A 14541-nucleotide genomic window follows, 5' to 3' on the forward strand; every position below is an offset into this window, starting at 1 on the left:
TCCAGACACTGGCCAAACAGGAGACACTGAACAGAATAGCAGCCATGACAGTGCTTGAGCAGGGGAAGAAGGAGGTGTTTTATTGCAAGGGAAGAAGGTGGCCATGACTGAATTTATCAAGTTAAATGATCAGACCTATTTCCTAGTCATTCACCATCTTTCTTCAGGCTGGAACAAGTGGCAATGAAGATTTCTTTCCAGCTAGCTAAATAAACATAATGGACTGAATATAAATGTTCATTTCTACTCCCTCCCAAAACCCCATTAAAATAATAGAATGACAAGCTCTAGCGCAGAGAACGTCTCCAAGAAAAATAAGTGAACCAACAGATTATCTGATGTATTGAGGACTGTTCTAACAAGAATTAGTGGTAGAACCATACACTATGCAAGAGAAAAAGACAATTATTAACTGCCCTTCTTATTAAAGTTTTCTGATTTAAAAAAACACTATAATTATAATAGATGGCTTAGTTCAGTTGTGGAAATGGTATTTGGACAATAAAGAGAGGGATGGCTGCATGTGTATAAAGGGAAAGTCTGCAAAAGCTCAATCTTATTCTTCTGGAGAAGTCAACAAATAATATCTAAAACTAATCAAAAAATAGCAGCTGCACATATTATTTTGATAAATGGAAGTGAGTAGCAGATGAAGTAGCTTTTAGCTGGATCAGAACCTGCATTTTAATTCCTTAAGGATTGAAAATGAGTGGCTCTGGAGCACAAGACTCAGTGTGGAAAGGTGGAGCAGGGCACTCCTCATCATTATAAGCCCTGCAATAGTACGTGACTTTTTTTTTTTTTTAGATGGAGTCTCGCTCTGTCACCCAGGCTGGAGTGCAGTGGCGAAATCTCGGCTCACTGCAAGCTCCGCCTCCCGGATTCACACCATTCTCCTGCCTCAGCCTCCCAAGTAGCTGGGACTTCAGGCGCCCGCCACCAAGCCCCGCCAATTTTTTTTTTTTTTTGTATTTTTAATAGAGACGGGGGTTTCACCGTGTTAGCCAGGATAGTCTCGATCTCCTGACCTCATGACCCGCCCGCCTCAGCCTCCCAAAGTGCTGGGATTACAGGCGTGAGCCACTGCGCCCAGCCAGTACGTGACTTTTAAAAGAATGTTTATGGAACGCTCAGATAAAAACAAAGGTTTTCTTAACAATAACAAGACGTAGCTCAAGACCTAGCTAGCTCAGTTTGCTCTCCCCACTTCCCAAATCTTCTTGGATCTCCTTCCTCTACTCTAGTGAAAATTACTGTCTGTACCATCACCTTGGCAATTAATCATTTTCCACTTGGCAATGAGCTAAACTGTCCTATCATTAATTATCTTTCCACCTGTATCCCTAACTAAATCATAGCTGCTTCACAGCAGAGACCACTTCTCATAATCTTTGAGGAGTCTGCAGAAGACCAGGTGATTAGATCCACAAACTCGGAGGAGGTGCAGCAGTCCGGCTCCCCCTTACCTGCATAGGCATTGGCCTGCTGCAGAAGGTCAGTGCAGGTGTGTACATCTGCAAACGCACGGATTCCCAGGCAATTGGTGGGATGCAACTGAGACTGCAGGAAGTCACAGCAGTTCTGCCGAACATCCATGAGCTGCAGCAAGCTGGCTGCCGGGAGCAGCACCTGCAAGAGAAGGTGACATTCTCAGATTTGGATCCCACTGGCAGAGACTCATCTGCCTTTTCCTATCATATCACTCCCATGCTCAAGATCTTTTCATGGCTCTCCACTGCCCGCCCAGTAAGTCCAAACTTCCTAGCCTGCTTTCCAGCCTTATTTCCCACTACTCTGCCCTTCACGGACCCTAAACACCAGCAGATTCTCTGTATCCCTACAGCCATGCTTCCCAGTCTTTAATCCCTGGGGATCTTATTAAAATGCAGATTCTAATTCATTAGGTCTAGGATGGGATCTGAGAGCCTGCATTTCTAATAAGAACCCAAGTGATGCTTGCAGTTGCTGGTCCACAAACCACACTTTGAGTAACAAAACTCTACACACACACACACACACACACACACAAACACACACACACAATGGTTCTCATACTGGGCTGCACACTGGTATTACCTTAAGAGTTTTAAAACTACTGATGCCTAGGTCTTGCCCTAAAAGAATCTAACTCAATAGGTATGGAGTGTGGCCTGGACATTAAGATGTTTTTTAAAGCTCCCCAGGTGCTTCTAATGTACAGCCACGTTTGAGAGCCACTGTCCCACAACCTTCAGTGTACTGTCCTCATTCAGAAAGGTACTTAATGAATGATTAATTACTGAACATCTATGTGCCAGGCACTAGTTTAGGCTCTGGGATTCAGGGGTAAGCAAGAGAAACCAGATCCTGTTCTCCTGGAGCTTAGAGTCTACTGGAACAAGATTCATTCCAAATCCCTCAGGACTCAGGAAACGACACTTTATTCTCCCATCAAACAGATACAAAGCAAAGAACATCTTTAGGTACATTCTTAGAGAAAGGAGAGCTAAGTTTCCATTTAAAAGGTCACAGGACACATGACTATTTATACTATATCCTGAAAGACAGAAATAGTTCTTGCTCAGGTGTATATGCATGTGTTTTTCCTAAGGGTCAGGGAAGACTGGCTTGAGCAGGCCCGCTGGGTGCTCAGCCAGCCAACCTCTATCAATTTTCCCTAGGACTTTCCCTCAGCTGCTGAAGCCTGCCTCTAGATCAAACATACAGGACAAAAGGCCAAAGTCCTGTCCCACTCCAGCTCTGCTACCCTGCCCTTCACCTATGGAAGCAGCAGGTAGTCTGAGAATGATTTTCCAAAAAGAAATTTAGAAAAAAATCACACTACAGAATAGCTTGATTTAAGGCTGCTTATCTTGGGGACCCTGGCATCCACTTCACCCCAAAATAATACCCTTGCCCCAGGCCTTTGCTCTCAGCTGCTGCCCTGGCTCTGAGAGAGAGTGACTGAGCCAGCTACACTCTAGCTGTTTCCAGCCACAAGGGCTTGCCCAGGAAGATATGGGCTGCAGATGCATTTGTTTTCTTGATTCAGGACACTTGAAAAAGACTTCTTTTTTTTTTTTTTAAGTGCTTTAAATTCTGGACTCTGTCTTTCTCCCAAGACAGCTCTGAGTCCTCAGCTCTGATTCTCATCACTTTTATGTACTCAGGCCAAAAACTCTGCCCCACTGCCCATTTGGGGGCTTTGTCCCTCCACTGGGGTTACCAACAGTCCTAGTTTTTACAGGACTGGGGGTTTCCCAGGACTTTCAGGGCTAAAAATGGGACAGTCGGTCACCCTTCATTATCCCTGCCCACAGACAATAACCACCAAGAGCCACCACTATCAGTGCTCGAACTCCTGAGCCAAATGCCTACGCTCAACAAGGAAAGCTGCTCCTACCCACAGGCTTACACTTCTCTCTCACGACAGCTGAGTTCTAGAAAACGTGCTCCTTTTCCCTTCCTCCATCCTCTCTTCCACTATCCTATATCCCCAGCAGGAAAACAGTAAATTAACACCATGTCTGTGATATTTTCTGAACCACTAATACATTCCTGAGAAAGAAAAAGATAAAATCACCCTCTTCTGAAAGTTTTGGACTATAAATGAACACAGCCAGGATCCAAATCTAACCACCTGAACTCTCTCCCCACTAAGCAGCCATCATCTCCACTAAGCAGCCATAAACTGGGAAACTCAATTAACCTGTGAGCTTGCTCAGCCTGGCCGAACAGATTCCAGGACCAGATTAGTCTCTGCCTGCTAGTCAAATGGAGATCCATTAACCATTCTTGCTGAATGCACACCAGGAATAAAAAGCTCTGCTCCCAGTCTCCAAATGACCTCCATGACACCCCCTGGCCAGTATCAGCTAGAGTTAAGACTGGTGTCAAGGCCATAGGTTGACCAATCATGCTGATTTACCTGGGACTTTGCCATTTTTACCACTGAAAGTCCCCATCTCAGAAGGCCCCTCGCTTCTGGGCAAAATAGGATAGGTGTTCATCCTAGGGAGGAGTAACCTCTAACCAGTGACCCTCAGAAGCCCTGAGGGAGAGGAAGCCATCAAATGTTGGCCAGCACAAACCCTACTCAGAGGTGTGGTAAACTCCAAAAGGGCCAGATGTGAGAAGAGGCAGGAATTCAACAGCAACCCTCTCCCCACCACCCACCATCCAAGAGAATTTCTGAGAGTCCAATCTGCCCTCAGACTGCATTCCAGCAAGCTCCCCAACCCCAAACACATATACAAGATCATGCCAGTGACACACAGTCCCTTCCCCCTTCCCCTCTTCCAAGGAGACAGCAGCACAGTGTGGTGCTTAAATTCTCAAGCTCATGACAACCAGCCAGAGAAATGAAATAATAAATATTTCCTGAATATACTCCTTAGGTTACACTTTCCATTTTTAAAACCTCCCTGGATAGAGCTACCCACATAGCTTTCAACTTCCCTACTGTTCACAATACCCACTTAGTAGGCAAAAATTATAAGGCTTTCTACCTCTCCACACCCCTTATCCTGTTTGAGTCCACTCCTACCCGAAAGCCTTCCCAAACCGACTTCCTAAAATGAATGGGCCTTCTGGTTTCTCTAGTTGCTCTTTCCCTCTCTTTGACTCTGAGACTAGCTTAGAGTCAAAGGCCATTTTCTTCCTTCTACTTGCTTCATACAGAAAAGTGTGGGAAAAAAAAAGTCAAGGAAATCAGAATGCTGAAGGGAAGGCTTGGAGGCTGGAAGATGTATCACTGCTCAAACTCTGGGTCTCAGGGATAAATTAGGGCCCCATCCAATGGGGTTCTGGGATCTAGACACAAGTACAAAATACATTCCCAGAGGCCCTGAAAGAAAAAAGAGCAATACATCCATGAAATGACTGTCTTCAGTTCCCTCTCCCCACATCAACAGGGCTTTGAGAGGACTTCCTCTTCTCTTATCTTGCCTGAAACTCTACTTCTTCAAAGCAGCAGCAGTGACAAGATTATGAACAAAAGGCCAAGTGCAGGTCCTCAGCTCTGAAGCAAGACCATCCTCATAGAATAACTAAAGCAGTACTGCCTGGTCCCTGGAGGGAGGAGGCTGAGATCAGAGGAGTAGTTGGCCAAATCCACCCATCAGGATGGAAGATTACCGTAAGTCAAAAATCTTCTAGCTTGCCTTCTGCCACCTCAGCATTACAGTTCTTGGAAAACAGGCCCTGAAATGGCCCCCAGCAAGAGTCTACAGGTTACCCTTCAGCTTGCAATGGCTTCCCCTCCATTTTTCATGTGCAGGCCCCGTTTTGTTTTTTTTTTCTCCCTCAGATAACATGAAAACACAGCAGAGGATATCCTGCCACAGAGTTTGCTTCCTCTAGCAAAAACAAAAGGAAATGCCCTGCCTCAGAAAGCACCTTCTCCTGGAATTGCAGGGAGGCAGGGCCATGCACAGAGGGAGGGCATCAGCCAGGGGGCGCAGGTGTTGGGGCCACCCAGGGTCTCTGCCCCAATCACACAGTGGGTCTGGCACAGAATCAGTGCCACATAAAGAAAGAAAGGAAAAGAGGTGGGGGGTATATAGATGAACAGGAAAGCTGGCAGAACAGCACTGTGATTAAGCGTCATTTTGAATTTTGACTCCTCCACTTACCAGCCATGCAACTGAGGACAAATTACTTAACCTCTCAATGCCTCTGTCTCCTCAAAAATAAAATGAGGACAATAAGGTGTGTTATGAGGATCAAATGAGAAAAATTTAAAGCAGTTAACACAGTGCTTGGTACATAGGAAGTGCTCAGTTGATGTTAGTTTTTATTATTGTAAATAATTATGAGCCAAAGTCAAGGTTCTGATCATTCATTTAATGAGAAACTAGAATTCATCATAGCCACAGAGCACAGTGAGTCAGAGGGGGCTGGCTTCAGCTTCCAACTCTACCACTTACTCTCTATGTGACCGTGGCAGTTTATTTAACCCCTTTGAGCACCAGTTTCTTCAGCTGTAAAGGAGGAATCATATTGGTATGGTCCAATGGGTGATTATAAAAATTGAATGGAATAATGCATGTGAATTGATGGGCACATGCTTGCTTATAAAAGTATGACTGCTGGTACCTCCACCACGGAACGGGAACTCAGGGTCTCTCCAAGGTACGTGTGCCTGGGAAGGGACTCCAGGTGTAGCTCTCACAGCCATTTAACCAAGCCCCAGATCTCTGACCCTTGTTTCTAAGGCTTTCAGGAAAGCCCCAGTGCCTCCATGCTCATCTCCTCGGTGCACCAAATCCTCAATACCTCCTGTCTTCACAGACAACCTGTGAGCAACCGCCTCAGCAGATACATAACAGCATGAAGAAGAATCCACGTTTTTATCCAAACTCTCTTCTTCCCAATCTTTTTTTTTTTTCTTTTTGGAGACAGAGTCTCGCTCTGTCATCCAGATTGGAGTGCAGTGGTGCAATCTCAGCTCACAGCAACCTCCGCCTCCTGGGTTCAAGTGATTCTCCTGCCTCGGCCTCCCAAGTAGATGGAATTAAAGGCACCTGCCACCACGCCCAGCTAATTTTTGTCTTTTCAGTAGAGACAGGGTTTCACCATGTTGGCCAGGCTGGTTTCGAACTCCTTACCTCAGGTGATCTGCCTGCCTCAGCTTCCCAAAGCGCTGGGATTATAGGTGTGAGCCACCATGCCCAGCCCCTTGCCAATCTTTCTTGTTTTTTCTCCAACATCACCCTTGACCTAACCACAGTTTAAAGTGAAGAGATTAAAAGTCCCCAAACAATGAGGTTCAGAGAATTTTCAGTTTGGTGAATGCATCCACATGCTGGGAGGGTGACATAACCCAACCTCATAAGACAGAAGCTTCTGGACTCAGGACCACCAAACAGTGAACATTATGTCCACATAAACTGTACCTTGCTTTATGTACCTCTTAATCCTAACCAGGCAATAAGGATCCAGAGTAGAATATCTTCTAATTATCCAAGTTTGTAAACACTTTGTATTTTACAGGAAAAAAAAGTTATTAAATAAATACATGATGAAAAGAGCAAAGAGAGCTGGTTCCAATTATAGACTTCTACTACCTCACCTCTACTCATTTTATGCCAAATTACTTTGCACTTACTGTTAGTACCCAAAAGTTATTCACCTGTTTGAATTCTGAGATGAGACGATGACCTGGGGAGAACAGGAGTCACCTAAGCTCCCAGCTTTTCCTTCACAAGATTTTGAAGACATGAGTTAAAGATCTTCTACTCCCGGGGCCCAGGCTCATTCAGGGATATCATGGCCTAGTGGCTAAAAGCATGGGTGCCCAAGCCAGGAAGGCATGAGTTTGAGGACCAGCTCGACCACCTCCTGGCCATGTGGCCCAGGGCAGGTCACCTGACCTCTCTGGAGCTTTAGTTTCCTCTTCAGTAACCAACTGAATTGTTGTGAGGGTTAAATAAAATAACGCTGTAAAATGGTGGGTCCTGAGTGTGCACTACACTGAGCTATTAGTGAGCCTGAGTTTACCTGGACATTCTCTTCAGTCACCTCGATTTCAGCAGTATAGATGTAGTCAATCAGCTTACTCAGCGTCTGCCCATCCACGTCCTTGATTTCTATCTTTTTGGCTTTACTCTCAGACATGTCACCTAGAGTTTACAACAAAAACAAAATGACATAAATGTGGTACCTGGGATATGTTTACCTTCCAGATGGTCTCCTGCCCTGTCTTGGAAACATAAAAGCACTTCCTGGGCTCCAGGAGGCAGCAGAAGGGATTCAGGCACAGAAGAGGATAAACCAGGTAACATCAAGGTCACATCAGCTTTGGGTCTGTGATCACCTACAAACCCAGCCTTAAGCATTCCTTACTCTATCTATTGCCCACTTCCATTGTGAAGGCAAATCTGTGTGCAATCACTCATTTAACCAACATTTACTGTAAACTTCCATATACAAGGCCAGAAAAAGTGAACAAGATATGCACCTGTCCTTAAGGAACACAAGTCTAGTAAGGCAGATATACAAAAGTGTTTATAAACAGAGGTGATAAGAGCTTAGTAGACAGTTATACACAAAGTATTGTGATAACAACAATAATAAGTAACATTTCTTGAGAGCTAACTATGGCCACACACTTAAGCACTTTAAAGTCTTTTAATCCTCACAACAACCTTGAGGTTTATTAATATTATTGCTATTTTACAGATGAAGAAACTGAGCACAGGAGGGTAGGTAATTCATTTTGCCCACAGTCACACACCTAGGAAAGGCCAAGTTGGGTTGAAACCCAGGGAGTCTGACTCTAGAGTCCATATTTGTAACCACTACGCTATACTAAATCCCAAGAACACAGAGGAGGAAGCAACAAATTTCTCCTGGGAACTCCAGTCAGGCATCCTATTAAGAGGTCACATTTGAGAGAGGTATTAGAGGATGAGGAAGAGTTCTACAGGCAGCAAAGGTGAGGAAGGATGAGCTGAATCTGGGATCCATTCATGCAAAGAGAAGAAAGTACCAAAAGAATAAATTTTGGTGAAATGGCGAGAGGTTGGTGTGGCTGGTACGTGGAGTAACAGTGAGAAGAAGGAAGCTGGAGAGGTAGATGGGGCCAGGGCTTGACAAGCCCTGTAAGTCAAGCTGGGACTTTATCCCAGGTGTAGCACCATTGAGAGGTTTTCAACAGGGAAATGACATCAACAGATGGGCATTTTTGAACGAAATTTTGGATGCAGGGTGGAAGCTAGATCACATGCAGGGAGAACAGCTGGAGGCCCTGATAATAATCTAAAAAAGAGAGAAGGCAGGGCTGTAAATAACGGCAATAGCAGCACCACATTTCCACGGTCCTGAGGCCCCTTGCCTTCAGCCTGCACTCTATATACAACACATGGGTTTATCGAAAGCCAGGCCCATTCAACAAGGGCTGCTGATTTCAGGAAAGACAGGCAACACATGTCTTTGTAGACTGAAATAAAGGGCAACCTAACTGCAAGAAACAAGAGATCCAGAAGCCTCAATGTGAGTGTGAAAACAGAGCCTGGGCAGTTGTTTTCTCTCTGTGGAATTCATACACCAGAGCCAAGAAAATAAAGTACAGTACAGCATGTGGGCTGCAGACACCCACCTCCAAGCTGCACGGACTGCACATGATTCCTCCACCAATCCAGAGTCCCATCCTGACACAGTTCTAGAGCTGAATGACTGGAACGGAGAGAAAAGTAGTGGGGGAGACATTCCAAACCCCGCTTGCTCCCTTAACTGCCAGATCAGGTGGACCTGAGACCCTCCACCCTGTTCTCTCTTCTCTGACTGCCAGTGAAAGCCTGTGAAAGGCCTCAGCACAGTGCCCTGGGGCAGAATGAACAGGTAAAGAAACAAGGGAAAAACAGTATATTACTCCTCCACCCATAAGACAGGATCCACAATCTCTCTCTTGAGTTTATTGAGACACACAAACAAAAACATGCATACACAAGGAAATCAGAAGTTAAGCTATTAAAAAGTTCATTGATGAGGGTCCAGTTGGTAATTACACTGCAAAAGATAATCAAAGATAGCCAATTCTTTGTTTAAGGAGTTAGCCCTCAAAAAATAAGACTTAAAAAATAGAGCAGCCAGACTGTAAGAACCAAGAGATTCAGAAGCCCTCACAGCAGTGTAAATCAGAGCCTGGGCTGACTGTTTTCCGCCTGTGGAATTTGTGGTTGAAAGTCAGGTTAGGGTTTTGTAACTTTGGGGTAAATAAATGGAAACGCCTGGAATTGTAAGAAAATATTTTTATATATGTGCAAAAGTTCACTTTTTCTAGGGGGATGACAGGTCATTTTTATCAGATTCTTACAGGCGTCTATGATTCAGAAAAGGTTAAGACACAGTTTTCTAGACAGTAGGTCTTTAGGAGACTTTTCCTTGCTCCTTTACATGACCCTCAAATTTCTAATTTTCTATATTAAGTACTTAAAACTTAAGCAAGAAAAAAATGATGTGAAAGAAAAACTAAGGGCTCAAAGACACCACTTATTTTCTGAGAAAGCTTATAGAATCCAATCTTATTATCTCTTATGAACCAGCAAAAATGACTACACCAAACTAAGACTTTAGTTTAAATGGGCCCTAAAAATAGTCATACTAATAGTCACTACTGTATACCTGACCTTCTGCTAAGGTACACTAATGTGTATCTGACCCACATTATTTCATTTAACCCTTGAAACAAGTCCAGGAGGTAGACAGTATTATTTCCATTTTACAAATTATAAAACTGGCATTTCTTTTTTTTTCGAGATGGAGTTTTGCTCTTGTTGCCCAGGCTGGAGTGCAATGGCATGATCTCAGCTCACCGCAACCTCTGCCTCCCGTGTTCAAGCGATTCTCCTACCTCAGCCTCCCGAGTAGCTGGGATTACAGGCATGCACCAGCATGCCTGGCTAATTTGTTTTTTGTTTTGTTTTGTTTTTTAAGTAGAGACGGGGTTTCTCCATGTTGGTCAGGCTGGTCTTGAACTCCCGACCTCAGATGATCCGTCTGCCTTGGCCTCCCAAAGTGCTGGGATTACAGGCATGAGCCACCATGCCCGGCCAAAATTGGCATTTCAAGAGGGATTTGCACATAGATACTAAGAGGCAGGACTGAGATTTGAACTTTGGCCTAACTCTAGACCCTGTGTCATTTCTAATACATCCCTCAATAAAATCTCACCCTAACTAATAACCTTAATAAAAGTATTCCCAAACTCAAGGCGTTGGTCCAAATTCTGAGGACAAGTTAGTACTTAATACCTAGCAAAGAACCAAGCAGCTTATCCTCAACACATAACAAAGTGCTTGGCATAAAACAAGCACTGAAAAAGTATTTATTGGAGTAGAAAATTAAAAAAAAAGAAGGGAGGTTCTCTTGACATCTCATAATTCCATGGGGTTCAGTAATTCTGGAGGAGGAAAACCATCAAGGACTTGGTCATTCTTGCTCCTTCACTCATCTCTAATAGTTTGACAAAATATTTCCAGAAAACAGAAGAAGAGCCCTGTAAGCCCTTCCATGTTTGTGGTCAACCCAAGTGCTCTCTTCTGCTAGCTCTTCCCAAGAGGCCCAGACAGCCACCTCAGACTCTGAACTTTCAGAGAATGTCTGTCAACTGCATATCTTGTTAGCCCTTTCCATCTTCCACTTACATCTGCTAACATGCATGTCCTGTTTCTCCAAAGAGAACATGATTCTCTCTAGGGCAGATATTTGCTCATTTATTCAATTCACCAAACATATATCAGATGTGTCCTCCTGTGTCAAGCACTGTGCTAGGCCCAGAGAATACAGTGGTTAACAAGTCACAGCCCTGCCCTCATGGAGCTCAGTCTGGTGGAGAGAGAGACAAGAAAACCAACAACTGCAAAAGATGTCAAATGTTAGAAAAGGGGACGTAGCTTTAAAGGTTCTTAAGCCAGGGATTCCTGCACCCTAAAGCTGCATGCAAAATGATGAGCACACAAGAGCACAGGTTTGCTCTTCCAGAGATAGGGTCCATTGTTTTCATCAGATTGATGCATAATGGTTAAGAATCACTGATCTGGAGGAGTCATAGTTATTCAGAAGGGAAGTGAGAATAAGGGAAGAGTATCCCAGACAGACAGAATAGTATATACAAAGGTCTGGAGGTAACAAAGGGTGTGACCTGTCTGGGAACCATAACAAGTTCAGTCTGGCTGGAGCACATTAGGGAAGAATGATGAGACAAGGCTGTAGATGAAAGCAGGAGCTGGACCATTTGAGGGACTTACAGGACATGCTAAGGAGTTTAGACCTCATCCTAAGGGCAACAGGGAGCCCCTGATTTTAAGCAGGTAAGGGATACATCAGATTTTTATATTGGGAAAATCACTGTAGCCACAGTGTGGAGAATGGGTGGGGAATAGGAAAACAAAACAGGTGGCAGATTGACCAATGAGAAGACTGCTGCAGAATATCAGGTAAAAGATGATGTTGGCCTGACTGTGTCTTGAACTTCTTTAAATACGTAGACCATTAGGGCCTTGCACTTAGCAGCCTCTGAGAACCACGGAGGGCCCAGAAGAGCAAGCAATCCCAGAAGCCTATTAGGTAAAAGCATCCAAGTCTTCATTCTAGATCCTAACAAGCACACTATGTGCACAGCTGAGACCTTTTTAGGTGGAAGACTGCCAAAGAAGAGCAAGAGGGAGAAGGATGGACTGGAGGAGGGAAAGGAAAATCTTTCATTATCACAGAAGACTCAAGATGTCTAGAAAAATCACTAGCTCATCTTCCAGGTTATTAAGTAAATAAAGCCTTGAGAATGAAAACGGAATAGATTGGTTGGCAGGTCTCTCTGACGAACACCACAGCTAAACCACCAACCACCCCTACATAGTTATATGTCCTTAAAGACAAGAAAAGGGAGTGTTCAAGAGTCCTTATGTCACAGAATACCTTCTTGCTCCTAACTTGAATTAGTACTGTAATTTAGTCTCATGTTCTGGGTAGAGAGAACACAGGAAAATCCTTACCCTTTGCGCAATGATTCTTCATGGGCACTAAGATGGTTATGGAACTTTCTTCCCCCCAACCCTCATCTAAGTCCTAAAATCTGGGCTGCCAACTCATTTGGCTAGAGCTGAGCACTAAGGCCAAAGACATTAACCTCACAGGAGAAAAAGAAATACTCTGCCATCTCCTTGAATCCTGACCAACCCTGTTGCAGGTGAGTGGTCTGGGCCATTTGACTGCAGATCAGGGAATGTCCTTAGTTCACAGGTCCTTATGTCACATTGAGAGTGAACAGCAGTCTGTATTCCTAAGTGCCACACAGTCCTCTGTTGAAGCACAGGTCACCCTATATCACCTGTGAAATAAGGACATTCTCTGTTCTGCCTTTATCCCAAGGTTGTGTGAGAATCAAAGGAGACAATGAGATTGTGAAAGGTGGGACAGCAGGATCCAGCAGAACCACAGTGATAGACACCGCCTCATCACCCGCCCTCCCTGGAATCTCATCCCTCCTCCACCTGGAAATATCTTTCTGCTCAACTAGAAGCACGAGAAGCACAAAGTCAGGAAAAAAATGCCTCTGTGTCATTACATAGTGACTACCAAAAAAAAAAAAAAATCAACCCTAATCACCTCCACCCCCGACATCCACAAGAATTTTAAAAACTATGACGTGCTCTACAATAATAAAAGTAGACTTTATTAACTATGTACACAATGCCGAGTGCCTTATACCCGTTACCTATATTTGTTCCCTACTTATTGTTATTATTCCAGTCTCTTCAATAAGAAAGCTGAGGATCAGAGAGGAAAGTGAATTCTCCACGCACCTATGCAGTTAAGATTGGAATACAGGTCATTATTACTCCAAAGCCCTTTCCAAGATACCACACCATCTCCCAGTGCAAGGTGGCATTACCACACTTGTGTTTAATCCTTAGTAAAGAGGCCCCCACATCACCAACTCCAGACCTCTTCTATGAACATTCATAAAATATTCCTTACCAATAGTTTATCTCCAATGGTGGTCTCAATTTTAAGGCTGAGCTACTCTAAACCCAAACAAGTCTACCTCAGACCATCTTGGTCAAACCAGTTGCACCTTAATGGAGAAACCACTGGGAGTGAATAGCAGTCTGTATTCCTGAGCACCACACAGTCCTCTGTTGAACCACAAGCCAAATTCCTGCTCAAGAAACTTGCCATTTCTGCATCAAGGGTAACATTATTAGACAGGACTACTGGCTCCCTCACCTTCAAATCTGGGTCTCTTGAGCCAGAAAAAGATGCCTGACTTTATTGTGGTATGATAGGGACAGGAAGAAGAAGCCCGATGTCACTGTCACTTAGCCCAAAAGTGACTAACTCTAGAAGATAGCCACATGGAAGGTGAAGCCATTGCTCCTTCATCCCAGGCAGCCTCTGACACCACCATCCCTTTTTCTCTGAACTATTCTACCTAATCCCTGACTCCTCAGGGGCAAAACTCTCAGAAACCAGACCCTATCTACTACCACTATTATTCTGCAACCTCCCTGAAGGCCCACTTTGTCTAAGAAAAGAATTCTATTCCCTAGTTCTCCTTCTCTCATTGTCCATTGCCTTGTATTCAGTTTTGCTGAGCTGCATGTTATGCAGAGCTCTTCAAAGGCATCAATACACCATACAAACACTAGAACACAGACACAGCCACAGGCCAGGGCCTGGTAGAGTCTGGCTTGCAGCAAGGGTGAAACAACAGTTCTGTGGAAGGAACTTCATGCCTGGGAAGTGAATAAGACAGCCAGGCCCTCGTGGTTCTGCCTTGTGGATGATTCCTGCCTACTCCAAGTCTAAGCCCCTTGTCTCTCACCCCCAGCACATTCCTGAACTCTCCTCTCTATTTCTACTTACCATATATTCAAAGATACCAAACATCAGCCTAAATCTAATAAAAACTGGACAGTAACTCCTCTTTAAAAAACAAAAACCAATCTAAATCAGCCACTATATACAGTACAATATGACCAGATGAGTGGGACAGATCACTCCCAGGGCTTCAGTTGGGATGGAAGCCCAAGTGTCTTTTAGCCATGATTATGGGCATAA

The 14541-nt window shown here is 44.2% G+C and overlaps 1 protein-coding gene across 7 annotated transcripts in view; it reads right to left on the bottom strand.

Annotated features, from left to right (window-relative positions):
* KLHL3 (kelch like family member 3) overlaps positions 1-14541 on the bottom strand; it is a 270507-nt gene that overhangs the window by 71873 nt on the left and 184093 nt on the right. For 6 of the 7 annotated variants that reach the window (XM_063604239.1, XM_055112976.3, XM_063604240.1 and 3 more), the window contains 2 exons: positions 7480-7601; positions 1467-1629 (listed from right to left, as the gene is read on the bottom strand). In XM_063604239.1, coding sequence (XP_063460309.1) covers positions 1467-1629; positions 7480-7601 — 285 coding nt within the window. The remainder of the gene's footprint in view (positions 1-1466; positions 1630-7479; positions 7602-14541) is intronic. The other variant, XM_024928785.4, reaches the window with a different exon arrangement.

Source organism: Pan paniscus, chromosome 4 (genome assembly GCF_029289425.2).
Source record: "Pan paniscus chromosome 4, NHGRI_mPanPan1-v2.0_pri, whole genome shotgun sequence".
In the NCBI taxonomy this organism is placed as follows: Eukaryota; Metazoa; Chordata; class Mammalia; order Primates; family Hominidae; genus Pan; species Pan paniscus.